Source organism: Polypterus senegalus, chromosome 12, assembly GCF_016835505.1.
Source record: "Polypterus senegalus isolate Bchr_013 chromosome 12, ASM1683550v1, whole genome shotgun sequence".
In the NCBI taxonomy this organism is placed as follows: Eukaryota; Metazoa; Chordata; class Cladistia; order Polypteriformes; family Polypteridae; genus Polypterus; species Polypterus senegalus.
In genome coordinates this window covers 127,225,769-127,253,209 of record NC_053165.1, presented here as the reverse complement: position 1 = coordinate 127,253,209, position 27,441 = coordinate 127,225,769, and the positions used below count along the sequence as shown (strand labels likewise).

The following is a 27,441-nucleotide window of genomic DNA, read 5'->3' as shown; positions in this document are numbered from 1 at the left end:
TTCTTTTGAACTGAAACGGACAATCATCAGGAATAATCTGAAATTTGTGTAAATATTATCATTATTAGATGTTTACAAATTTAATTTGTTTATGCTGTTCACTAAAGTACATATTTCTATTTTATATTTTCTGTTTTTGCTTGTGATCCCCCCTAAAGTTTGCAGATGCACATATTGATGCAGAGCAATGCCTGAAGTGCACATACATAAGTGCTGGTACCATATGTGCTATACGGATGTATTAACTGTACAGTATTAATAGTAACTTTAAGCCTCACAACTCAATTTCTATGGCTTCTCCTTTAGAAATCCAAGTGCAGAACCCAAGACTGATGCTGAGGCAGTGCGCAATTTAAGCACCAAGATCTAGGAATGGGAGTGGTCTCTTATGGAGTTTACAGCACTGTCACCCCCCTTGTGGTTTTCAGTACTGAAACTAGAGATTAAAGCCAGTATGACCCTAATAGTGCCGGTAGTCAACAGCAAAACCAAGCACTTTCTACCCACTGAGCTTTGTATCTGCTTTAAGACTTGCTGAACTTTATCTTTCCATTTCACAACATGGTCACATCTAATTTTTCCTGTCCTGGACAATGCCCTGACTTCAGTCATCTGTTCACCCTACTGGTAAGTGATGCTATTATGTGACCCATCAGTTTCTTCTGCTCTGTCCTTCATTTGTATAAGTGCACTCTCAGTACAGCACATGTAAGTCAGTATAATAATAATATAATTGACAAAAAAAAATATCATCTGGTAATTTTCCTTTTGTAATATTACCAAATTTGAATTAAATCCATCAAAGCATTTTTGAGATTATAGGGTATTTAATTTTCTGTTTTAGAGGACTTTTTACCCCTAAATATAGATATATGAAAAGGTCTTCTCTTAGCGCATACCTACTGCTCTAGATGTACCATTTTGCCAAATCTTATCTTTTTAACAAAACAAAAACAGTGTTTTTGTTGATGACTTAGTGAATCATTCAACTTTGTAACATATATTCATGCACCAACTTAAGTGATAAGTCAGATTGTCAATATATCTTTTAGAATGTGTAGAAGTTATTGAAATTAAGGCTCTGTGGGTCTGGTGAGTGACTAGTACATATACTTTAACTGTTGGTACAGAGTAGCACAAACCAATCCTTTTGTCACAGCTACATGGGACAGGTTTGCAATGAATTTAAAAATGCAAAACCAGGGTGCAGGACCACAAAAGTTGAGTAACACTGGTGTATGGAAGGTGGTGCAAAACAAATACATAAGAATTAACCATGTGGAGCAGCACCAATCAAAACATTCCCTAAAAGGCCCTCCAAGAGTCCAAAAATACATTAATCCCTGTGAAATAAAAAAAATAAAAGAAAGATTCATTAGTTAGGAAGGTTTTTAGCAATTTGTAGAATTGTTTACACTATTGTTTTCCAATGGCCCTCAGTTGTAAGTATTAAGTATGAATCGCCTCAACTCGGTTGAACATAAATCGGCGCATGACTGTGTGTGTATATATCAGTTACAGCTTTGACTGTAAACTGCCAATTACCTGCTCTATATGGTCATTTAGAAAACCAGCATTAAACAAGTAGGCTAGACAATATTTTTTTTATCAAATAATAAGCAATTAAGAATCCCAACACAATTCATGGTAAAGATTCTGCGTCACGGAATACAGGCTCAACTTGACATAATCAATCACAAGAATTACTTTATTTTAAAACAGACCTATAACTGTCACACAAACCATTCCATTCCCTAATTTACATATTCTTTATGTGCTTAATTCATCTTCATCAAGTATGTTCTCTGCATTAATCAAGTAGTCTTATGACAAAAATGCTTGGTAAGTTTCCTTTTATGAAGACCAGCGACTATTATATGACAAGTACACAGAGAACTGTTTTCTAAGAAAAATAAAAGGGTGTTTCTCACCAGGAAACTTAATTCTCCTAGTGTAAGCCCAATAGAGGCAGGATGTTTAGGGTCAGAAACCTGTAAAATAATAGTAGAAAGAAAATTAAAATATAGATTAATGTTATAATAAATGAATCACAAAATTACAAAACTTCAACAATAAAAAGTTACATGTCTGCTGCTTTGTTCAAATTTTAACATATTGTAGAGTAAGAAAAACAAAGAAAATAAACAGACAAACTGATATAATTTATAGTATTCTAAACTTCAATCGAGGAACTGAGAGAGGAACAGCAGTGTTATAGCCACTTAAACACAAAACTACACAGAATATATTAAAGTTGAAATAATAAGGTAACTAATATATATATATGTCAATAATCTATTTAAAATTAATATATTAAAACAGCACAAAAGGACCTAGTCTAGTCAGAAGTTATAGTATAACTTCTAATGCCATCTGAAAAAAAAGATCTCTAAAAGCACTCCTGGAAATTCCTATAAATGAAGATACAGCAGAATAAAACATAACACAAGGACAAGCACTAAATATATAGAAAGCTCAAACCCATGGTAATAAAAGTGTAACTGTACTTGCAATTTATACTACAACATTATGCACAATCCCATGGAAAAAATCTAAATGTGCCACCTATCAATTTATCAGTACTATCTGGTGCAGGCAGTGATTAAACTTGGCCTAACTTAATTTGAATTCCACTAATTTGGGAGAAAATGTATTCATAAGCTCTTATAAAGAAAGAATGTTACAAGGCACAGAACCTACAGGTAGATAACATTTTAACATGCGGCAAAACCTTGTCTGTGTTGTGTCCACAAAATTAAACTGTACCAATTGCAGACATTTGTGCATATTTTTCCTGTGTGCACTTGTTGGCATGAATTTCTCAGCACTCTTTGTATTATTTTTCTGTAAACACGTAGCCACACCAAATGGTAAAAAGAATTTTAATTATAAAGATTTCACAATTCCAGTTCAAAGTAAAACTGAACACCAAAGAAATACTCACATCATCTTCATATCTAATGTGAATATTGGTGATTGTTACTTGCAGATTTTTTACGATCTGTGTTACTAGTTTTTCTGTAAAAGTATCTTTCTTCTCCTCATTTGGATTCTCTGCAACAAAAAAGGGAAAAAAAACATAAAATAAACAAGTAACTGCTAGAAAACGTACAGTATCAAATGGTTGTTTCAATGTTTTTTTCTTAATTCTACAAGTACTTCTAATGTTATGTCATTCTATGCATGCATCCATCCATCCATTTTGAGCAGCAAACATTTACATATAGTATATATATATATTTACATATAGTATATATATATATATATATATATATATATATATATATATATATATATATATATATAGTAGAAATAAGACCAGAAGCAGACAGCTTTCAGCATTTATGCATAAACCCACACAAATTCATGTGCATCACATCCTGGTACAGCAGCTGCTTGGTTAAAGAAAATAAAACCCTGCAAAGGGAGATGAAGGCAGCACAGAATATTACTTGTACCCAGCTGCCTTATACTTAAGACATATACAACACTTGCTGCCATAGAAAGGCAACTAACATGATTGAAAAGCTCAGCCATCCTTCACAGTCACTTTTTTCACTTTTTGCTTCTGGCAAATGGTACAGCAACACTGACACTCGTACCAGTAGATTCTGGGACAGTTTCTATTCATAGGTCACAAGATTACTTAAAAGTCATAATAATAAACACTGTAATAAATACTGCATCTTTTAAAAAAAGTGTACACTTATGCATGCATGTATAAACAAGCACCTGCAAATACTGCGTATGCATGTTATGTATATTGTGCATCTTTTGTACTGTATTTATTGCATGTCAACTGTTCTGAGGAAACATACAAGTAAGAATTTCATTGTACATATGCACATATCATTTTTATTGCCAATCAACCTATCATTAGCTCTTTAGACCGTGGAATGAAACCCACACAAACATGACATGCTTCACATAAAAGGCAACCAAACCTAGATTCAAACTGAAGTTGAAGTGATGTAAAATAAAAGTACTAATGCACTGCACTTTATGCCACATTTTGACTAATTTAATTAATTTCTTATTTAGGCAAAATACCATTCTTAGCTTTTTAAGATTATCATTTTAAATCTTTTTTTTTTTTTTTTCTTCTGCAGCAAAGCACATTGATGTTAAAATACTTTAGATGTGCTCTAATTCCTTTCCTCTTTGGTCAAAGTGGAAACAACCTTTAAACCAATTTTAAATCATTCTAAATAAGAGAAGCAATGGCAACTGTTAACGTTGCTAACATGGTCTCAGTGATTCCATAATACTGTCCACAGTTAAGTTGGCCATCTTGGCTGATTTTCACTGCATTACAGAGAAAAAATTCTTATGAAAATTAAGTATTACAGCATATTGAAAAACAGGAATGTCACAATCATATTTGAATATTGTTTTTATTTCAAAAGTGTACTGCAACTTTAATATTCAAAACTGAGATAAAAATTTCGAACATCTCAATTCAGCATCACATTGTTCCAGACACTGTATGCAGCACTGCGGGGATCTGCCAATCAGGTCACTCAAAGGAATAGCCCAGTCATGTTTTTTTTTTAGATAGCTTTTAATCTAATGTGATCAATGAAACAAACAGTCAGATGGACTTCCAAATTCTCTCTGAGCCAGAGAAGCCAACTGACCTGTATCCTTATCAGCTAATAGGAGCTCTAAAAAAAAAAAACATATTTATATCTCATGTAGAGGTGAACAACAGATTCTATGTGCACACAAAATGATATCTGACAATAACCCAGAGACCAAAACTGCAGTACAGCTTACTTTTTACTTCTTGCAAACAACAGGGCTAAAAAAATTGTGCAGTACAAAGTCCAGATGAAATTCCTGTTCACATCTGGCTGCAGTGTTCATAGTCTGGTTTAAGCTATAATAAAATTGCACAAGATAAACATATTAACTATTAAAAGGATTTGAGAATGAATAAGTGTTTAACACTGTTTGCATGTGTATCATCGGTGTCACACACCATGACAAATGTATGATTTAGTATATAATTTATCATCAAAGTAGTACACGGATGTAGTACACACAATTTGTAGCCTCAATTAATATATATTTAAAATAACTCTTTTTTAAAAGAAATATTATAATCTTAGTTTCTGGCTGACAGCTTCACAGATTATATGGGTTAATTTCACAAAGTTTTAACCACAATTAAGTCTAGATAATGTACTGATGTGTGTAATGTACAAAGTGTGCGTAATCCCAACTCTTAATGTGAGACTAGTTGAAATACTTGAAATCCTTTTACACTACTCAGTAAATAGGTGGAATTAATTGGCTCAAGCGTTTCCTGTATAATACATGGACATTTTTGCCTATAGTGGTATAACTTCAACTTTAATTTCACTCAAATAAAAAAATATAATATGCTGCAGAACTAAATTACAGTAGATAAATATATCACTAAATACAAAAAGTATGCATCACATTATTATCATGCTGTGATCTACTTATTATAATGTTATTGTATTCTCAGCAGTTCCCATCCCTACATTGGATTACAACCACATATTACATTTTTAGACAATTACTGTATGCACAGATTTCATCTTTGTCAACTCCAGGAAAAGCCATTAAAAGTACTTTAAAATACAACATGTGATTAAGAATTAGTAAGCATCCATCTACAATAATATATAAAAAAATCTAATTTACTTTGAAAAACTCTAATTTACTCTGAAAATGTTTATCCAAAACCTTATTGAATAAAAAATGAAAAAAGAAATAATGGAAGAAGATGGTTATTCATATAAGATCTTTAATTCTGAGACCATCACAGACTACAAGACTTGAAAGTAAATAGATGATTGTCGACTGTACAAAAATAGACTGATTATACATACCTTTCTTACTTTGACGATGTTTAAATTTCTTAGAGGATTTTTTATATTTTTTAGATTTATATCCTTTTATTAATGCAGGCAAAAAGAATGAAAGAAGAATCATCAGAAATAAGCATTAAAGCATAGCTAAGCAATTAAGGTAGAAGGCACTGTACACAAAAGAGACAGACAGAAATCATGTAATGAACATAAAGATTTCACTGAATAACATTATTAATATAAATGACAACCTCCAAGCACATTCAGAGTTTAAAAAGAAGCAGTGAATGTGTATCTCTGTTCATATAAGATATACTTGCACTTAAATTCTTCAAATAAATACTATATCTAGTACTGAAAAGAAATATGGATAAGCAACCTAACAAATGTCATTATATTATTTTATCAAAACACAGCCCAAGGTTTACTTTAAACATATTGTTCACTTTAAACATACTTCACTATTTTGCCATACACCTCACAATTAATCATCAATCATTTTTATTTTGGACTCCTTAATTCTGCTATTTATTATTACTATTTGAACCAATTATTATACATCTCATATATGTTTTAAACACTGACTTTATGAATATAAACTGAACTGTATATGGGTCTGAGACAAACAATGAGTTAGTAAGTGTATGTTCCACACATAGTTAATCTAGAAGGGCAGGCAACAAAATAGTCATTCGTAAGAAAACTACTGATATTTTATGCTAAACAGATGTTAATCAACAGATGTATAAACAAGCTCTAATATTAACATTAAAAGAAAGGTTTCATGTACTTGTATTACTGAAAGTTGCTCAGAACTACCATAACATTTACTGGTAATTGCTCTGGCATTATTTATACTTTTATTAGAATTACCTTTTACTAGACACCTTAAGCCAATGAATAGTCAGACTAAAGCCATCCTTTCCAAATGTTCGAACTAAACAACATTTTCTTAATGTAGCTTAGGTTTTAACATTTTATGCATTTCATTAATTTTTTCCACATGTTCCTTTAGCTCTTTGTTTTTCCTTTTAACAAAATAAACACAAATACCAATGGAATTATTTCTTTTCTCAAAACCTTCTTTTCCAAAGTAGTATTATGAGTTTCTGAGCTTTCATATATTGCACTGAAGCCACAAAGTTAAAAAAGGCAATTTACAATCATTTCCAAACTTCTACCACAAAGAACTGATTTTAACACTTTCTTAGAAAGCTGGCACCTTAATTTGATTCTACATTAAATTTATGCATAGCTTTACTTTAGCTTAAAGCCTTAAATAAACTTATGTAATCATCCAGACAGCAAAAAGGAAAAATAACTCCTCCTCCTGACGTTCCGTAATAGTTTTCTGTTTAATTTATAAAACCATTTCTAATGTGTAAAATAGTTGTAAGAGATTTTACACTTTTCATAATTTTAAAATACAGGCATACATTGTATTGTGAGACAAATGACATTTTAGGAATTGAATGCTAATAAAAATTCAAAGTCTTTAATATTTTATGGTTGGGGATGAAAGCCAATTGACTAATTAATTGGTGGAATCTTTGAGAAGGCACTACAGATTGAGAATGCATATACTTTTAATAACAAAACAGAAGCAAAAAAATTAAACCAAGTCAGTAGCTGAATCATGTGAACTTCTGAAGCCAACTCTCAAGACTTACTTGGAAATTAGGAACAGTAACACTTTTAACACTAGAATCCCTGAAGCCTATGAAAATATTTGTAATGCCGGGCCAAATGAAATACCCACATGCCTATTCATCAGTGTCTTTGTTTTGCAAATGTGTCAATCAGTACTGGCAGCAAGCAGCCTGCTATCCCATCCCCCACCAAGGTAGCGGAAGTCAAGACATACATAAAAAAGAGCTCAAGTCTGTTTAGCTGGGAGTAAGGCGCCTGGAATTGTATAAGGCAAATAAAATATTATTTGGAATACATACATTTCATGTGTGTTCAGTGTCAACAATGATCTGTGTAAATGTAGGATGACAGGAAATGTGAGGCAAGAAACGTTGAACACATAACTAAAACAGAAACATTTTTCATCTTTTAATAATAATTGACAAAATGTTGATGTGAAGCAAATAATGTGTGAAGACTGAAGTCAAAATATCAAATAAACACTTTTACAAAAGGTGTAACAAAACAAGTATGCTTTTTTATTCAAGAATATAACCAAAGAAAGTTAAATTGTTCAATTTCCATATTAATGGCAATGTGTAAAAGAAAAACCCCAATTATCAATCAATTCAAAGTAGACATATCTGCTTGGCTGGTGCAGAGGTAAGGACTGTTACTTCATAATTAAGAGGTTGCGGGTTAGATCCTGGGTCTTCCTCACATTTACTGTTTGGAGTAGTGAGCTGCTATTATTGTTACTATTATACGAGGTACGTAAAAAAAGTTTCCATACTTTTACATTTTTGTTGGAAATGGTGAAGGCGGGAGGAGTAGTAATTTGGTATTAAAAAGCTGGTATGATGCTGGAAAAATTGCATCGCAAAAAAAGGTGACTATGTAGAAAAGTGATGTCATTTGTCTTCATAAACAGAGTTATAAAAAAAAAAGTTCGGGAACTTTTTGAATGATCCTCGTATAATAAAAACATGCATTTGATTTGAGTCTGTAACAGCCAGTGTAAATTTATGATACTTATAAAAGTACTGAAGCGATGAAAGCAGACACACACATGCACCTCAATCATTTTTTCTTGCTGCCTTGTTGAGCAAACAGACACCATAGTGTCTATCGCAGATGTTACTTTTTCTTGCACATAGACATTAACATCTCATTTGAATGATTTTTTTATTCAAGAATCCAAGAATAAAACTGAATAAAAAAAAAAAAAAAAACATTCAAATGACATGTTGATATGAATGTCCTTGTGCAAGGACTAGTAACATCTTTTACAAGTACCATAAATTTACACAGGATGTTATAGACTCACATCAACTATATGTTTTTGTTATATGATAATAATAATAGAAACTGAACCCATTACCTCACCATTGCTAAACGGTACCTTATCCTCTGCGCCATCTGCGCAGATCTGTGACAGAGCAGCGTTACTACTGTGACAACTGGTTGAAAATGAAACGAGAAAACACATGCGTATGCGAACATATTTTATTTTGTAATGACTGATAGTTGGGCTTCAGCAACATATCAATTGACAATTCTTTATCTTCGGTTTTATTCTGGAATAAAAGCATACTTGTTTTGTTACACGTTTTGTGAAGTGTTTCTTGGATATTTGGGTTTCACACATCCTACACCTCACGTATGTTGGTATTACTGAAACATATTTAAACATTTTCTGTTTTAGTCTTATGTTCAGCATTGCCTCACGTTTCCTCTGTCATTCCATATTTACACAGATCGCTCTAGACACAGAACACACATGAAATGTAAGTTTTTCAAATCACAATACAGGTAAAATTTCGTTACAACGAATATCATTACAACAAAGTATGGTCCCAGCCGTTTCCCCATAAGACAGAGACTATAAAAAATCTTGTTACTATGAAATACATTCAGCAGATACTTCCATTACAATGAAGTGCCCAAAAGACCTTGAAATGCCTGAATGAATCAATCATTCACAGAGCAGTTAGTTCTGTGGTCGCAGTTCAGTTGTGAACAACGAACCCCGAATATTGTAAATGTTTCTCTTTCTTCGAACTTTCCCCGTTCTTTTGTTTTTATATTTTGCTTATTGCTTGTCAACATTTGAAAAACATCCACTGGAATTTAATTCATTGTCACCCTCCTATAGAAATGGCAGACATGAAAAGACAACAACAGTTCACACTTAAAAAAAAAAAAAAAAAAATTACATTTTTGCAGCTCTCAATTCCGGCAAAAAGAAAAAATGACGTTGGCAGTGAGTTCAGAATTTCACCATCGACACTGTCAGCTTTCGTGAAAGACCAAGCAAAAACAGAAGAAAAATCTCAGGTTGCAAACCTTAAGCTGTCAAACAAACATATACTGTACAAACTGCTGCATTTGAAGACGTCAAAAAAGCAGTTTTAATGTGGTTTAGTGATGCTCTTTCAAGAAACATTCCTTTTAGTGGGCCACTCATTCAAGAAAAATCAAAGTCAATGTCAATATACTTGGGCCACGAAGATTTTACTGCCAGCTGGGGTGGGCTAATTCACTTTCAGGATCATTTTGGAATTGCAGCCAAAGCAATCTGTGGAGAACAATCTGTAGTTCCAATTGACAAAGCAAACGAATGGCGTGCAGGTGAAATCTAGAAAATCATTTCAGTTTATGAGCCTGAAGATATCTACAATGCTGATGAGACTGGAATCTTCTACCAGCTGCTACTGCATCGTACTTTAGCACTCAAAGGTGATCCGTGAAGAGGAGGAAAAAAATTTAATTAAGGTTGACAGCTCTACTTAGCTGCAATTCAACTGGCAGCCGCAAAGTTATTCCTCTCATCATTGGCAAGTCGACCAATCCTCAGTGTTTTAAGTGTGTTACATTCCTTCCCTGCGAGTATAAAGCAAACCAGCGAGCCTGAATGACTCAAAAGACATTTTGGGAAACTGGCTGTGACAACTTGACAAGGATATTGTGACATGTAAGTCACTGTCTCAATACTTTAGCAAAACCAGCTTTATTCAACTTGGAACAGGAACAGTACGCCTAGTTATAGTAGCGGGTGCTCTCTCCTATACACAGACAGAGCAAACGGGCAGAGTCAGGGCCAGATCAGTGGCCAAGTTATATTGTTCCCTTTATTTATAATGTTCCCTGTATCACGTATCGACGACAGGCGATTATAGCACAATCTCGATCGGCTCAGTACTGTGAGCCTGCCATTTCCCCAGCAATGGACAAGCAATCTTCCACAGACTCGGCAATCACACTTTGAGATGCACTTCGGGGAGAGGTGTCCCAAAACAGTTCATAAACCTCACTATATGAAGAACTAAAGGAAGATTCTGCTTCTGATTGGTAACTGTGCTGCCCGCAGCATGCTTCCATATTAGATAATGTTCAAGTTGAGTTCCTCCCACCAATTGCACGGCAGTGCTTCATCAATTGGATTTAGATATCATTTGCACCGTGTATTACTGCAATAAAATGCTGACAGAAATTCTCGTCAGCATAACTTGTAGACAGGAGGAGATGAAAATTAATGTGAAAGAAGCTATTGAAATGATTGCAAATGCCTGGATGCAAGTTAAAGAAAGCACTATAGCGACAAATACAGAATCTCATTACTACGAAATTTTCATATCAACCAAAATATTTTTTAGGTCCCTGGCACTTCATTGTAATGGAATTGTACCTGTATTTTAGTACCTATACAATTCCTCACAAACATATCGCCAAATGTGTTCAACTGTGAGGATTTCAGCAAGGCGATGCCTTCATCTGACTAAATGAGGTGGAGGCTGTAGCAGAAGATGTTCTGCTAAACCACACATTTGCAAAACAAAAGCAAGCTATTAGCGCAGTGGTAAGGAGCTACAAGCTTTTTGGTATAAGTCAGAAAAATTTAAGGAGGTCTGGGACAATAAAAGAAATCGTAAGCGTCAGGGATTCTAGTGTTAAGAGTGAATAGTACTGTTTTGATGTGAAAGCTTTAAAAAAATGTGGTGTGAAACAATGCAACCACTTTTGTATAAATCACTAGAAAACAGAAGGTTGGTGACATTGAGCTGCTGGAAGAATTCCCAGGTAATCAATAGCGTGGTTAGGAAGTGGGATTGCTATGCATGAGCATGAGTGTGCAAAGTGTTGCACTGCTACACTGTCTAAACCTGTGCTACTAGGAACAGGTAGTAACCCCTCATGGCCCTGAATTGGATTAACACTAGAATTATCACAGCCAACGAAAAACCTTGTAGATCCGCCCCACCTTAAATCACTTCACACCACTCCGTCAGCATCTTTTGTCCTTTAAATGTGTTGATAAGCTGCAAGCAGCAAGCAGTCTGCTATCACATCCCCCACCGGCGCACAGTTTTCTCAGCTCAAGTCTGTTTACCTGCATATCTGTTGCTTGGAGTTGTATAGAGTTAGAAGTCAAGCAAAATCACACCTTTTATAAATACTACATCATCATTTGCAACACATGCATTTCATGTGCGTTCTGTGTCTGAAACGATCTATGTAAACACATTGTTAAAAAAGAAGCACTTTTTATTTTTTAGTAATTAATACCTGAAGTCCAAATATCAAAGAAACACTTTCACAAAAGGTACAAATATAACAGAACAAGTACGCTTTTATCCAAAAATATAACTGCAGAAAAACAACACACATTAGGGTGCGACATTGACATGTGTTTATTATGACTGCTTCGGTGGCACAACGGTATCAGCTGTTGACTAATAATCTAAACTTCACAGGTTCAATCCCAGACAAGTCCGTTTTGAGAAGTCAGCTGCTTTTATTCTTACTATTTTAGAATAAAAACATACATTTGATTTCAGTCTGTAACAGCCGGTGTATATGTATGATACTTGTAAAGGTTAGCTTTGGTTTTTTTTTATTATTTAGTTTCATTCATTTCATTGGTATGATAGGATTGTGAACGCGACTGAGAGAATGCGATAGCAGACTGCTTGCAGTTTATTAACACATTTAAAGCACAAAAGACGCTGAAGGAGAGGTGTGAAGCGATTTAAGCTGGGGCGGATCTACGAGTTTTTTCGTAGGCTCTGGTAATTCTAGTATTAAATTGGTGTTAGAATCACTGCATGTATTTTGGTACTAACAAGCAGTCATTGCCCTTTGGTTTTCTTTGAGATGCATTAGAACCTCCTGCTAGGACAAAACTATTTTCTATATAACTAAGCAGTTCAAAATGAAAATGAGTTTTAAGCATTTATTGTATATGTTTACTACAATGCTGTAACAACTGTGAATGGGGATCCAGTCAATTTCTGGGCACACTCATGCTTTACAGTCCAATATAGACTTGGCAATTATTCTACAACACAAACTTTTTGGGGATATGAAAGGAAACTGCTATAACTGATATAAAACTCACAAATAAACAGAGTGTGCATGTGCTGAGATTTACACCCAGGTTCGCCGTGACAACAGTGCTAAACACTGTGCCACCCACTACATAAATCTGTCAACATTACTCTGTCTTTTAGGACCTGGAACCTTGAAACAGAGAACAACAAGAAAACCACAATTTACATTTTCCTTCTCCACTCTGCGTCCATAGTGGTTCACTTGATCTACCTTGAAGTGGATGTGTCATCTATTTTTCAAGAAATTGCTATTTCTAGCCTTATGAATGATTATTTCCAGAAAGTGACTGACACAAAGCAGTTGATATTTTCATTTTAAAATGTTCTTTAGGTACTATAGATGCAGAATTTCTGTTTACATACTGTAAAAGCTGTGTTACCTGGCTCTGTAAGGCCATGGAACTCAGTTATAGTGCCATCAGCTAATTGTAAGTATCAGATGTACTGTGTAATTAACAAAGTACTTTTCTGTTTAGAGTATTTGTTGTTGTTTTTTCTTTCCTTTTCTCTTTTTTTCCAGTGGCTAAAATTATTAGTTCAATGGAGCTCCCCAATCTTGAACATCCTACAAATAACAACCCATGAATAAAACATTCCTACCATAGATCAACTCTCGCTTTTCTAGTGGCATGAATTTTCTTGGTGCTCAATGCAAAACACAATTTTACAGGAAACTATTTTTTTTTAAATCAAAGAGAAAATTAGTTGGAATAATGGGAGCTTTGGGTATAAATGTTTCACCCTCTAGCACATCCTGTAGAAAGGGGAACTTCAGTCAGATTTCACTGTAACATTTTGATCTATAATCTTCTAATGTTAAAAAGTTTTGAAGGGTTTAGATACACAAGCAATAAACACTGACTTGTGGTTTATTGTAGCTTATAACATAGAGCATGGACATTTACATGGCCCATGCAATGACCTGTACATTATAAGCATGGTGGAGAAAAGAATGGGTGAAAAGTAATAATATCAGGAACTGTGTACAATGTCCTCCTCTGTGTTTGGTCTGTGATGGACCCCTTTACTGAGCTGCACAAGCTTTTAAACTGACAAGGCATGCTGTCGCTCCCACCTTGTGTTGTACATAAGATTTTAAGTAGGTTGGTAAGTCGTACCAGTACTTGCCTGTTTGTGCTTTGCATCTCTTTTTTCTGTGGAGGGTAGTGCCCTTCTCCACTCACTGCCAGCCCCATTTCTCTGAGCAACTACAGCTAAAGCTTGGTCAGTGGTGCACTTCTGCTTGCAGCCTTCATTTCAGGGGTGCTAATTGATAATGTTCTGGACATAGTAAATTCGTCATTAGATACGGGGGTCTTCCCAGATTGTCTTAAGACTGCTGTAGTTAAATGACCACCTAAATAAACATGCTATTCTTGACAAATTTCAGTCGGGTTTTAGAACAAATCACAGCACAGAAACTGCACTCGTTAAAGTAGTAAATGATTTGCGAGTGAACGCAGACAGAGGCCATTTATCTGTTCTCATCCTCTTAGATCTGAGTGCTGCATTTGACACCATTGATCATAATATTCTTAGAAATCGCCTTAGTCAATGGTTGGGCCTCTCTGGCAGTGTCTTAAATTGGTTTGAATCCTACATGACAGGGAGAAAATATTTTGTTAGCTGTGGTAATTACAACTCGAAGACACATGATATCCGATATGGTGTTCCACAAGGCTCTATCCTGGGTCCGCTGTTATTCTCAATCTACATTTTTCCGTTAGGTCAGATTATCTCAGGGCACAACGTGAGCTACCACAGCTATGCTGATGACACACAGCTGTACTTATCAATAGCACCTGATGACTCCGACTCTTGATTCACTAACGCAATGTCTGACTTGTATCTCAGAATGGATGAATAGTAACTTTCTCAAGTTAAATAAAGAAAAAACTGAAATCTTAGTGATTAGCAATAATGGATACAATGAGGCTATTAGAAATAAACTGGATACATTAGGATTAAAAGTCAAGACGGAGGTAAAAAGCTTAAGGGTAATTGTCGACTGTAATCTGAATTTTAAATCGCATATTAATCAGATCACTAGGACAGAAATTTTTCACTTAAGAAACATAAGTAAAGTTAGACCTCTTATATCACTGAAAGATGCTGAGAAATTAGTTCACGCATTTGTTTTCAGTCGACTAGATTACTGTAACGCACTCCTTTCAGGACTACCCAAGAAAGACATAAATCGTTTGCAACTAGTGCAGAATGCAGCTGCTAGACTCCTAACTAGGAAAAGAAAATCTGAACACATTACTCCAGTTTTGATGTCACTACACTGGTTACCTGTGTCATTCAGGATTGACTTTAAAATTCAGCTTATGGTTTATAAAGCCTTAAATAATCTCGCCCATCTTATATATCGGAATGTCTGACACCTTATATTCCAAATCGTAACCTTAGATCCTCAAATGAGTGTCTCCTTAGAATTCCAAGAACAAAACTTAAAAGAAGTGGTGAGGCGGCCTTCTGCTGCTATGCACCTAAAATCTGGAATAGCCTGCCAATAGGAATTCGCCAGGCTAATACAGTAGAGCACTTTAAAACACTGCTGAAAACACATTACTTTAACATGGCCTTTTTATAACTTTAATTTAACTTAATCCTGATACGTTATGTTCAATTTCCTCATAATAATTACTCATGGTGGCTCTAAAATCCGTACTCACCCCTACTCTCTTTTTCTGTTTCTTTTTCCAGTTTCTTTGTGGTGGTGGCCTGCGCCAGCTCCACCTACTCAAAGCTTCATGATGCTCCAACAATGATGGATGGATTAAAAGACAGAAGTCTACGTGACCATCATCATCAAGTCCTTCCATGAGAACCCTAAATCCAAAGAGGACGATTTCATTTATGTTAGGTAGAATGCCCAGAGGGGACTGGGCGGTCTCATGGTCTGGAATCCCTACAGATTTTATTTTTTCTCCAGCCGTCTGGAGTTTTTTTTGTTTTTTTCTGTCCCCCCTGGCCATTGGACCTTACTCTTATTCGATGTTAATTAATGTTGATTTATTTTGTTTTTCTTATTGTGTCTTTTATTTTTCTATTCTTTATTATGTAAAGCACTTTGAGCTACTGTTTGTATGAAAATGTGCTATATAAATAAATGTTGTTGTTGTATTTGAATGAATACCCCAATTACTACAGCATTATTACTGACATATACTGACATATCTCTAACATCACCAAAATTTCCATCAAGTTAGTCAAAGCCTTTTTGTGATTTGGTGGCATGTAGTTTTCTATTGGTATAGTGAAATGTCCCTTCTTAGCAGGTACCTACTGCCCTAGATGTACCGTCCTGACAAATTTCAGCTTTTTGACTAAACTGGAAATAGTGTTTTTGTTGGGGGGTGTGGCAGTGAGTGAGTGAGTCAGTCAGTCAGTCAGTCAGTCAAGTTTGTATTATAATGCAGGACTCATAACTGGGAGTATATCTGACAAGAATGAAGTAAACTATATTACAAACATTCAACAGAAATTATGAAACTTTACTACTGAACATTTACTTCAACTTATATTAATGACAACAGTAACCAGCCACCAAATGTATTAAATTTCCTGTGCTGCAGGTCTCTTTTTCAGGTGTATGTTGTTTTGGGAAACTTACTGAAATAGTCAGGCATTGACATTTTTTTTTTCTGCATGACAGTTTTTCATCTAATTACCATAGAATCTTTAGGAGTACACTATCAGGAAATCTTTTTCCATGACATTTTCTTTTGCAGTTTTCCACAATAGACTGGCAATTACCTGATTGAACATAGTGATATGTTTTAACTTCAATAGTGCACCGTCTCTGCTGTACCTAGAGTTTATCATTGTCCAGTTACATTTCTACCTGTATGGAGCAGGTTAAATCTTCCCACAAACCTACCATCCTGGTTCCCTACTAAATCCAACATGGTCTGCCAAAGATTCCTAACTCTTCTTCCCTTCAAACCCTTAAAATTCATGTCCACCTAGTTTAACACACTGACTGCTGGACCATTTATTAGCAGAACACAGTAGTATAGGTCAATGCACATATCTTCTTATATAATACGCTACCGTGGCTGTTCGTTTGTCCAGGATTTTAAATCACCCGTAGCACTGAAACCGTTTCACCTATTGACTTAAAATTTGGTACACATGTACTATGTGATGTCTTCTATCCGCTTTCGGGGGTGATGATTTTTGTTACTATTCTCATTTTTATTTTAATTTTATTGTAGAATCAACTCTCTGCAGCACGCAGCAGGGCAGCCTTGCGGCACATGTGTATGGGCACCATTCTCATTCCCTACCACCTTCGCAGTCACTTTCCCTACCTCTTCATATCTTTAATCATTCTTGAGGCAGATTGAAGACTTAAGTGCCAGTTTAAGTGAAAAGTTAAAGAAAACGTACTAAGTAATTGCAACACAAAAACTAACTTAATCAGTTTTAACAAGAAAAGATGCCGACGAAAGAAGAGAAGCAGCGGCTGCTAGGGTGGAGAAAAGAAGAGCTACTCAGGAAGTAGCAAGCGCATCAACCTCTGAGCAAACTAATGCTAAACAGAGACAGAGAAAGACTATGAATGCTCAAGTGTATTTACTGCATATTATCGTGCAGTACGCCATTACTGGTGATACATAATTAACTATCAAAACTTGTAAAAATGTAAAGAAATGTGTTAGAAAGCAACAGTCTTATTATCAACACTAACTCTGTCAAAAATGTAAAGAAACTGTTAATAACTTTATTTTCACCAGCAACTTGACTCAAAGTCTCCATTTGAATGAGAGTCCTAGAAGAATGGCACCACGCAGTGTGCACGCTTAGAAAAACATGTGCTGTAAATATAACTTGCTGTAAATATAAAACATGCTTGTTGCACACAACACATCTGGCAATTTGTGGCAAAATGTGCATGTACTACTGTCCTGACAGTCGTGACAAATCAGACATCTTTTGATGAAGAAACACCTTCAAGGCAACTATCCACATCAGTACCAACAACAACAACATTTAATTATATAGCACATTTTCATACAAACAGTAGCTCAAAGTGCTTTACATAATAAAGAATAGAAAAATAAAAGACACAATAAGAAAACAAAATAAACCAACATTAATTAACATCGAATAAGAATAAGGTCCAGAACCTACAGGTTCCACACCATTGAATTGATTATCACTATCTCAATCTCTGTCATTGTCATCAAAACATTTGTATTATATCCTCTCCAGATTTGAAAGAAAATTCAGAACATATTGACATATTTTCACTTTGGCACAACAAAAACCAAATCTTCTAAAATCCTCCTCTTTGTATTGGTGAGAAGCTCATTTCTTTCAGCCATGTACTAGTCAAGAGATCAAATAAGACTTTGGACTTGGAATATTCCAACTGCCAATCTTTATTTTATTTGTTTTTTTCAACTCAGATCAGTCCCTAAAGTAAACATGGTTCTGATGTCTTCTACACTTCCTACCCGCTCCTCTTTACAAACCTTTTCTGTTTATGATCTCCAAATGTTAAGCCAATGGCATACCTATTTGAAAGGTACATTTAAGATGTCCACTAAACCTCTATCTTTATTTTCAGTGTGGCAAAATGACTTCCCATCTTCTCCTGCAGTCCCATTGAAAGCTATACTTATGAATATCTTTCTATTCTCTAAAGACCCCAAACTATCAGCATGTTAAGTTTAAATTTGTACACAGAGTGCATTTCACACCTCAAACTTTATGTTGTGCATTTGGCCGCTGGTCCAATCTGTCACTTGTGTCCAATAAATGACTCTGGCACTTTTCTTCTAATGTTTTGGGACTGTCCATCTGTCTATGCTTTCTGGACTGATGGATCTATTTTCTCTGTTAATATTACTCTTTTGACTCATATTTTATTCTCCTGGACCTCTCTACACTTATCTTGACCTTTATGCAGCACAAGTTATTTTGTTTGAGTACCATCACTGCAAAACTAACTTTAGCCTCTTGCTGAAAACAGTCCTGACTCTATCCCTTTCTCTCTCTGTGTAAACTCCTGGAAATCCTTTCTTTCTTTTTAATCTGGCCTAACTGGAACTTTTGGTGGTGCTGGGTAATGGATAATCTGGCTCTAATACAAAGAAGTGGCAAGCTATCACTTCTGCAATGTGTTTGTTGGATAGGTGGTTATGGTCAAAGGTCCATGTTATGCTACTAATTTTAATCCCTACTTTTTTCATTTTCTGATTCTTTTCTCAGCTTTAGGGCTTGATGTGTCTGTCAGGCCTCTCTCACTGGTCTTTCAATTGTTAAGGGACGTGTTTTATGATCTGATTTCTGGAGGGTATGTTGGGGGATGTCTGGCATGAGACGGTTTATTTTTGCTTATTGCCACTATTGCTTTTAGTCTGTTTACTGTTTTTTTTTATTGAAATCAAATAAAAATTGCATCAAGAAAACAAAAAAAATCTAATAAACACCAATTTTATTATAACAATCAATCAGTGAATTCAAGTTAACTCTTTTACTTTGACAGATGATTTACCTGAAAAAAGGACTAAATATTAACAGACAAATTGATACAGCTATGGATGTCAGCTTAGTCATAAAGTGGAATGTCACAGATTCAACAAATGAGAAAATGTGAGCATGTCATAACATTCAGGTGTATTTAGAGACTTAGTTAACGGTTTTGAAAGTTGGAGCATTTTTAAAATTTCTAGTGACTTTATCAAAGAGGTAGTTAATATACAGTATTCTGTTTATTAAATATTTTTATAACAGTGAGTAATATAAAAAAATAGTCATAACAGAATGTAATTATATGTGCTACCAAACATAAAATACATGTTTTAACACATAGTTAAAAATATAGAAAAATAATGCAACTTAAGAGTATAACAGAAACTTAATATAAGAGAACCTAATTTTGAAATGCCCTTTTTTGTTTCTGTGATTAATGTTTTCCTTATTTTTTGTGATCTGTTCTACTTTGAAACATCATTAATGCTTTAAAATTAACTTTGTTGGACTATTCTTTTGATATACTACCGGTCAAAAGAGTTAGAGCGCCTCAGTTTTTTTCAAATTTAATCAGTTGAAATGCAATGAATGACCTAAAATGGTGAAAAGGTAAGCAGTAAACTGCCAGAGGTTTAAATTTAAAGTTTGGTTAGCAAAAACTGAAAAAAAGGAAATTTTAAAATTTTACAATTGGGTAGTAAGTCAGTAGCAAAATCCTTAGACAGTTCTTTTACTGGTTGACTGGCACGTGGCATAATGTTGCAATAAACTTATAGGAAAATGTTGACTGGGTTTTTCTCAATTACAAACTTCACAAGTATATTTTTATATACCTTAAAGCAAGCTTTCCACCATCTGTTTAAATTATACAAAGATATCCAAAGGTTATTCAGTCATGTACAGACAAATGTACAACTTGTCCTTGGGAGTCTTGGCTTGGATGATTAGAGCTGAAATAGTCTTTTCAATAGCATACAGAAATCTTGATTCTCCATAAGTTGAGATAAAAACTTTTTTGGACCTATCTAGTTTGTCAATAGTTCAACTGTTTAGCAATTTTCAGGTAAACTAAATTTTTATGCTTCATAAAAATGCAAAGGTGTGCTGAGGATCTTCAAAACTATGTCGCAAATCCTCTTGATTAAGTGCAACTTGTAAAAGTTCACTGATGCCCAATTTACAATTCTGTTTGGCGGTGGTTAACATTTTAGAAAAACCTGAACGCAGGGTTCCAGGGTCAGCAAATTGTTGGGACAAAGCAGTGCCTATGTTAATTGTAGAGACATCTGGTTGGAGCTTGTCATGTCACTGACTGGAGCTGCGCTGACAACCATAGCATGGATTGTACGCTGAAGTCACCTTTGCTGGTGGAGTGTATTGAGACATTTGGGTGCAACATGTTGCCTGGGCATGAAACTTGATGGAAATTAAATGTTTGCTCCTAATACTGCATTTTTTGTTGCCACAAATGGGACAGTCAGTACTTTTTAGAGTTTTCTTTTCTCTTTAGAAGTTTTTTTTTTTTAATTGTGTGGGAGCAAAGGCATATTGTGAATGAAGGGTATGGGAGCAACTTGGCAGTCCATGTGAGAGATGCGGCATAACACACCCATTGATAAGACAGTGGCAGAGACAGCAGACATAGAGCATATCAGCAGCAAGGCAATAAGTAAATAATCAGCTAGCATCATATCTCCTTATTGTAAATAAGTTAGTAGGCTTCACATTAAGGAAGGATGTAAAGGAAAAGTAGTGAACTTGGGTGCATTGCACACAAGCTGGCAAAACCATTGGTGCTAGAGGGAAGGAAGGCTTAAACAGAACATTTATAAAGGATGGAACTTAAGCAGTTATAGTATTGACAGTTGTTTTGATTTATAATGAAAGGAGGTGGCAAAGACACAGTTCACAGAAACAGGGAAAGAGTAAGAAAAAGTCTAAGAAGAGATAAAAAAAAAGCATTTAACAGCCAGCTTAAAGAGTATCAGAAACAAAGTGAAGAAACTGTGTAGTAGTAAGAGCATCTTCAAAATTACATACAGAGCTTTAGAGAGGGAAAGTAGATATTTGAAAAAACGATGCTGTAGTTTGTTAAATTAATTTGTATAAATTTCTTAACTGTCACCTAAGCAACGTTTAGTTATTAGGAAAATACAATGCAAGCTCGATATGATGCTGGAAGCTGGTTTCAGCAAGATCATCTTCTAGGAAGCCAACATATGTGGGAGATAATGGAGTCAAGTTACAGCCACGTGTAATCACAAGGTAAAGAATGTACATTAGCCAGGGGAATCAACCCTAGAGTTTGAAGTTTACAGCTGTTTTCAGGACCTTTGCTGAGTTAAATGGTGAGAGGTACGGATGAGAAGCCCAAAAGAACACCCACAAATCCAGTTGGGGGACTTGTTCAATAAGTAGACTGAAACCCAGGTTTTCTCCAGAGACAGATAGTCTCATGTGGTGTTTTGCCTTTCATGTGCACAGGTAAGAGACCTCCCTGGAATGGTGGATGGGCCCTTGGCCAGAGCAGGGTTCTATAGAGATGTCACAGATCATGATAGAAAATATATGTTATATGTAAGGGTAGGCTATCAGTTCTGCAATCCATATTTAAAGAGTAAGGTGCAAAACTGAGGCCCACAACTGACAAGGTGTTCTTCTATGAAGTTCTGCCTGTGCCATGCACTAGCCCACAAAGAATTGTCAGGTTTCAGAAGATTTAACATGATGCTTAAATCTTGGTGTAGGATAAAAGAGCAAAGGTTTATGTGACATTCGGACTCCTTCTGGAACAAATATGACTTGCTCCACCATGATTAGTTACATTTAAACAGAACTTCACATAAAGTAACTGCCAGTCATATAAATACAAATATACAAGGTAACTGTGGCAAGAGCACTATTTATTGTTTTTTTACTTTCTACAGTTAAATTGGGTTTGCCTGGTTGGAACCACAACCTTTTCTGGCATTTTTTGTCTGTACACTTGGTCATGCTATTTATTTAAAACAGGATTTAAATGTAAGTCTTCTTCAGTTAGATGGTTAGCCACAAATTAGTTGAAGATACTTGGATTCACCTAGAAAGCATAGTAGGGGCGTGTTATTGATACACTAAAGCACACAATAGTAATAGTACAGTCATGGCCAAAAGTTTGGAGAATGAATGGTTTTCACAAAATTTGCTGTTTCAGTGTTTTCAAACCTTTTTGTCAGATGTTTCTATAGTGTACTGAAGTATAATTATAAGCATTTAATAAGTTTCAAAGGCTTTTATTGACAATTAAATTAAGTTTATGCAAAAAGTTAATGTTTGCAGTGTTTTCCTTTCTTTTTCAAGGCCTCTGCAATTCACCCTGGCATGCTGTTAATCATTTCTGGGCCAAATCCTGACCGATTCAAGCCGTGTCCAGCTGTATGTATTAAATTGTATTCTAAATTGAATGTGCAGCGCCATACATATACAGTAAAACATAATGAATGCATTAAGTATACAGAGATAACTCTTATCTTTAAGTATAGAAAACAACTTAAGTTTAACAAGAAAAAATTTAGTTTTAACGAAGAAACATTTTTTTTTCGTTTTTGCACGTGTAACAACTTTTTTCTCTATTCTTGTTTGAATGGTTTGCTTTGAATTTTCACTAACCTTTTTGAAACAAACTTTTTCAGACTGAGAAATTTCTTTTGGTACACATTTGACTCATACTTGATCCTGCTTTACCTACTTAACAGCTACACTATAACATGGATAAAATTACCAAGTAGAGTGATAAAGAGTAGAAATATAGGGACCTTGAAACCTCAAGTTGCTGTTATTTTAAAGAAACTAATTGTGACCTTGTAGTTAGGATATAGCGGGTTGGATAATGGATGGATGGATGGATAACTGGACTATAAGGATTGACAAGCGTGTTGGTTTGAATTGCCTGTTTTCGTCAAAATAACTTAAATTTTCTAATCTACTTCTATTTCAAACTTAAGTGAAACATCAAGGTTTCATAATATGGGTAACGAGGGGAATAATTCTCTTAAGTTTCAAAGAATACTTGTGCTTTCGGAGTGTGCTAAAGTATAGAAGTGTTCAGTGGCAGTGTGCAGTTGTTAGTTAAAAAGTGCGCTCAAGCTTGGAGGAGAGTAAGTGTATGCAGTAGCATGCTCACAGAGCCCCATGAGGTTGATGTGGAAATTGACTGATCATATATTCATATACCACCATATAACACTACAGAGATAATTAAGGCGTCTCTGCCCTTTTACGTATAGCATGAGCTAGAGTAGGAAGATCAGGAAATCCAGAGAAAGAATGAAAAAGGAAGAAAAGAAAGACTGGAGCTTAAACTGAAAAGAAAGAGAGAAAGAGTCAGGATCATGGTTGTGCTGCTATTGTGGCATGGAGGCAAACAGTCTGAGTGAATGGACAGTGCTCCTGCTAAGCACAGAAGGAGCAGCTGCACCAGGCGACTCCCACAGAATGCGAAGGGGTGGCAGCAGGAGAAAGACTCAGGGCTTACAGGGTTTACAGGGTTCCCAGCTGAATGCCTACAGATGGTGGTAGGAACTAAAGCCAGATTAAAGGATGACTGCACTTGCCGTTGGACATCTCCCATTGCGGAGGAGACCTTCCAGGGTGAGCAAAGAAGTAGACAGTTTGAATGGATGTAGCGTAGCTCATGATGGTTTTTATGGCTTGATCCTGTGTGTGGTTTAAACATTTGAATTTTAACCTGGTTATTGAATTTTAAACACCACAGTGTTATTTATTTATTTATTAATTGAAAAATTGCACTGCCCTTTGTTTTAGACAGTTAGTTTGAACCCCTTTTGAAAATAAAACCACTAACCTCTTTGCACAATTCCTTGCTGTGCATGTGAGTGTCCTCACTGGCCAGTCCATCTCAGTTTATGTTTATCAATGTCCCGGGTCCAAGGGTAGTGCACTAGCTGTGGGCTAATGCGCCATCACATTGAATCAATGTAAATTTATGAGAAGATCTCTTGATATACTCTTTCATTTGCTCAGAATCTACTTAGAAATTAACGTATTTTTTAGGTATTGGAGGTCTAAGTAAAACTTCCATTGTACAATCATACTCCCTACGAGAAAGGTATTCCAAGGAATTTTTTGAACCTCTATTAAATTTCAAATGGGGGGTTGGAGTTCAGGGGTGAAATTTCCACAGTACAACAGTTAAAAATAGGTCTCCTTGAGGTGTGATTGTAAGGAGTATTTCCTGACACTTCAGCAATATAAGTGGAGGTGATTAAATTTTCAGAAGTTCCCAAATTCAAAATAGTGGTGGTCTCAAGATGATTATTTAGATTTTACTGGCACCAAAACAGTTATAGAATGCTTGACTGACTACAATCAAACTCCAGCCAAAGCTGTACTAGTGATTTTATTAATTTTTTCATAGTCCACAACAATTCTTCTAAAAATTTCCTGCACTCGCAAAATCCAGGCAAGCCTTCAGTTACATGTCTGTCACATTTCTGTTCACTTAATTTATTGTACTAGGAAGATTCCAAGGTATTCTTTTTCACACACTGAAAACTTATTAGAACTTGTTTTTATTGCTAGATCTGTCCCCATCATCTCCTCACATACATGCAAAAAGTACTACAAATGTCTATAAACCACTTTACTTAAAGATGCATGAATCTGTTCATGTTCATAATGACCCCAATGCATGTTATTTTAAGGGGACCAAGATAATACTCTACCAGAGTGGAAACAGCAATACAAAAATGTCAACAAATGATCAGAAGACAATTAGGGAACCTGAAGTCTAAAATACAGAAATGGTGCATAAACAAAAATCAAAAGGGACTGAAAAGCCAAAACCAAAATGCCACCAAACTTGCAGTTAAAAAACATGCAAGTCCTGACTCCTTAAAAGGATTTTCCTTCAAGCTTTATGCTCTTGCTAACACTGCAAAAAGTGTTCTTTAGTGAATCGAGAATCTTAGATGTCAGAAACACTGCAGTGCCTCCCCTTATACTAAAACAACTTTTATTTTTAAATGAAAAGAACTATGCAACAATTTCCATCAAACAAATATAACTATCCATTATAATGGGGAACACCTGACCCTGAGAGGCAGTTTCCCATCTTCCATCCATTATATTGGGGTACCATCCCTGAAAGGGAATACCAACCAACCCAATTTCAAAACCAGCTCAACCACATCCTCCATTACAATAAGTTATATATGTTGCACTCTATGTATTTTATTTGCATGTGTCTTTTGTTAGTATTGCATTATTAAAACTGTTCTGAGGAGACATGCAACTAAGAATTTCATTGTACTATGTACATTTTTCAATATTTAAAAAAATCACAATTTCTGAAACACAAAGTTTTTATTCTTTTCTGATATTCCCCAGTGTTCATATAATATTTGATATGATACACCATTCTTTATGTTTACCAGGTTATAGTGAATAATTGTTATGTCAGAATATTCAACTAAATGGTTTTATCTTATCATTTCAATTTTTTCTTGTATACTAATTTTCACCATGTTCAAAATCAGACACTTACAAATACAATGCAACAAACCATACCATACAAAACCATACAATACCATTTTCTAAGCCGGCTTAATTCTAAGCATGGTTGAAGAGGGCTGAAGAATATCTCAGCAAGCACAGTCAAAAAGCAGGAACAATCCCCTAGACAGGATGCCAGTCCACTGAAGGGGAGCACACTCACACATACGCAAACACAGCTGCTCAGGCCAATTTAGCATCTCCAGTCCACCCAGAAAGCAAACTCTGGTTTCTTTACTTTTTTATTTATATAACAAGTGAGATATGGTCATGTGACAATGGAAGACATATCTCTTCCATGGGGAAAAAAGTATTTGTTGCTTAGAATTACTAATGTAAGGTGTCCCTCAAAGTTCAGAGATGACATTTTAATTATTAATATTTATTTGCTGTCATTTAGCAGTGATCAAATTCTTAGTTCTTAATTTTCATTTTTAAGTTAACTGCAAACAATATATATTTCCTTTTAAATCTATGGTTTCCTGTATCACAGTATACATTTCTTTCACAGTTTTGAATTTATCAAAATATTTTGAAATACCAAACTGAAAAAAAACTATTTTTTGCAATTAAATGGTAAAGTTGAGCCAGGTCGCCTGAAAAGTCTAATCCCATTCTGATATGCTTCATTCTGCATGAGATGATTTTCTGTTAATGATTTATTTAACATTCTTGCCAATATACATGTGTTTGGGATGTTCTGAGCATACAACCTGATGTGTGAATTAAACAACACTAGTAATTAATTATTTTTTTTTTTAATTTCATTTATTTTATGGAAGTTTTGATGTTGTTTGCATTTTTGTTCACTGTAGGTCCCCACCAAAGCTCACGATACGACAAATGTTGTTATCTTCGTTCTCTATAAAACATGAGGTTCAAAATTTTAGTGGACATGACTAAAAACAATTCAGGATAAGTAACACATACAAAACCATTTCCAGATGGATTGGCTAATCACTGTTACTCATTTTTCCAGAATATTAATCTTTTCCTTGCTTTTTGTGAGATGCAAAAAAATCACCCTTGTACAGTATCAACTTTGTTTATATGCATATTTATGAATCTTTAACTTCACAGCTTTCAAATCACGTTTATATTATTAAATTCAAGTATGTAATAAACGGATCAACAGTATCTGCTTTGAATTGTAAAAACTATACAGTTTAATTTGAAACATGTCATATAGAAAGCAATGGCTATGCACTTGTCTCCTACCGCATTCCTTGTTGCAGCAAAATCAAGAGAGCAGTATTTTTCATTCACCTGCACATTCTGGGCATTGAAACCTGCTGGCCAGCCAAGCAGTCAAGAATGTTTTGAAATAGTTGGACTACACTTGTACAGCCTGCCATACCATTTTTCACTACAACATTTTCAATGGCACCCACACACACTTTGGCCATTAAAATATTTAACAGGTAATATGGATGTGATTGTTAAAGCAATTTACCTGTGGAAGGAAAAAAAAAAAAAAAACCTGCTGCCATTAGTACTTTCCAGAACTAAGAGGATGTTTACTACTTGTTGTTTAGTACTTA

The 27,441-nt window shown here is 35.0% G+C and overlaps 1 protein-coding gene across 1 annotated transcript in view; it reads right to left on the bottom strand.

The window, feature by feature from the left end:
* The window catches only part of vps13c (vacuolar protein sorting 13 homolog C), a 624,410-nt gene that overhangs the window by 463,544 nt on the left and 133,425 nt on the right, over positions 1-27,441 (bottom strand). Inside the window, exons 7-9 of the mRNA XM_039771364.1 lie at positions 5,862-5,924; positions 2,945-3,054; positions 1,932-1,991 (exon numbers count right to left, since the gene is read on the bottom strand). Of these exons, the coding sequence (XP_039627298.1) occupies positions 1,932-1,991; positions 2,945-3,054; positions 5,862-5,924 (233 nt within the window). The remainder of the gene's footprint in view (positions 1-1,931; positions 1,992-2,944; positions 3,055-5,861; positions 5,925-27,441) is intronic.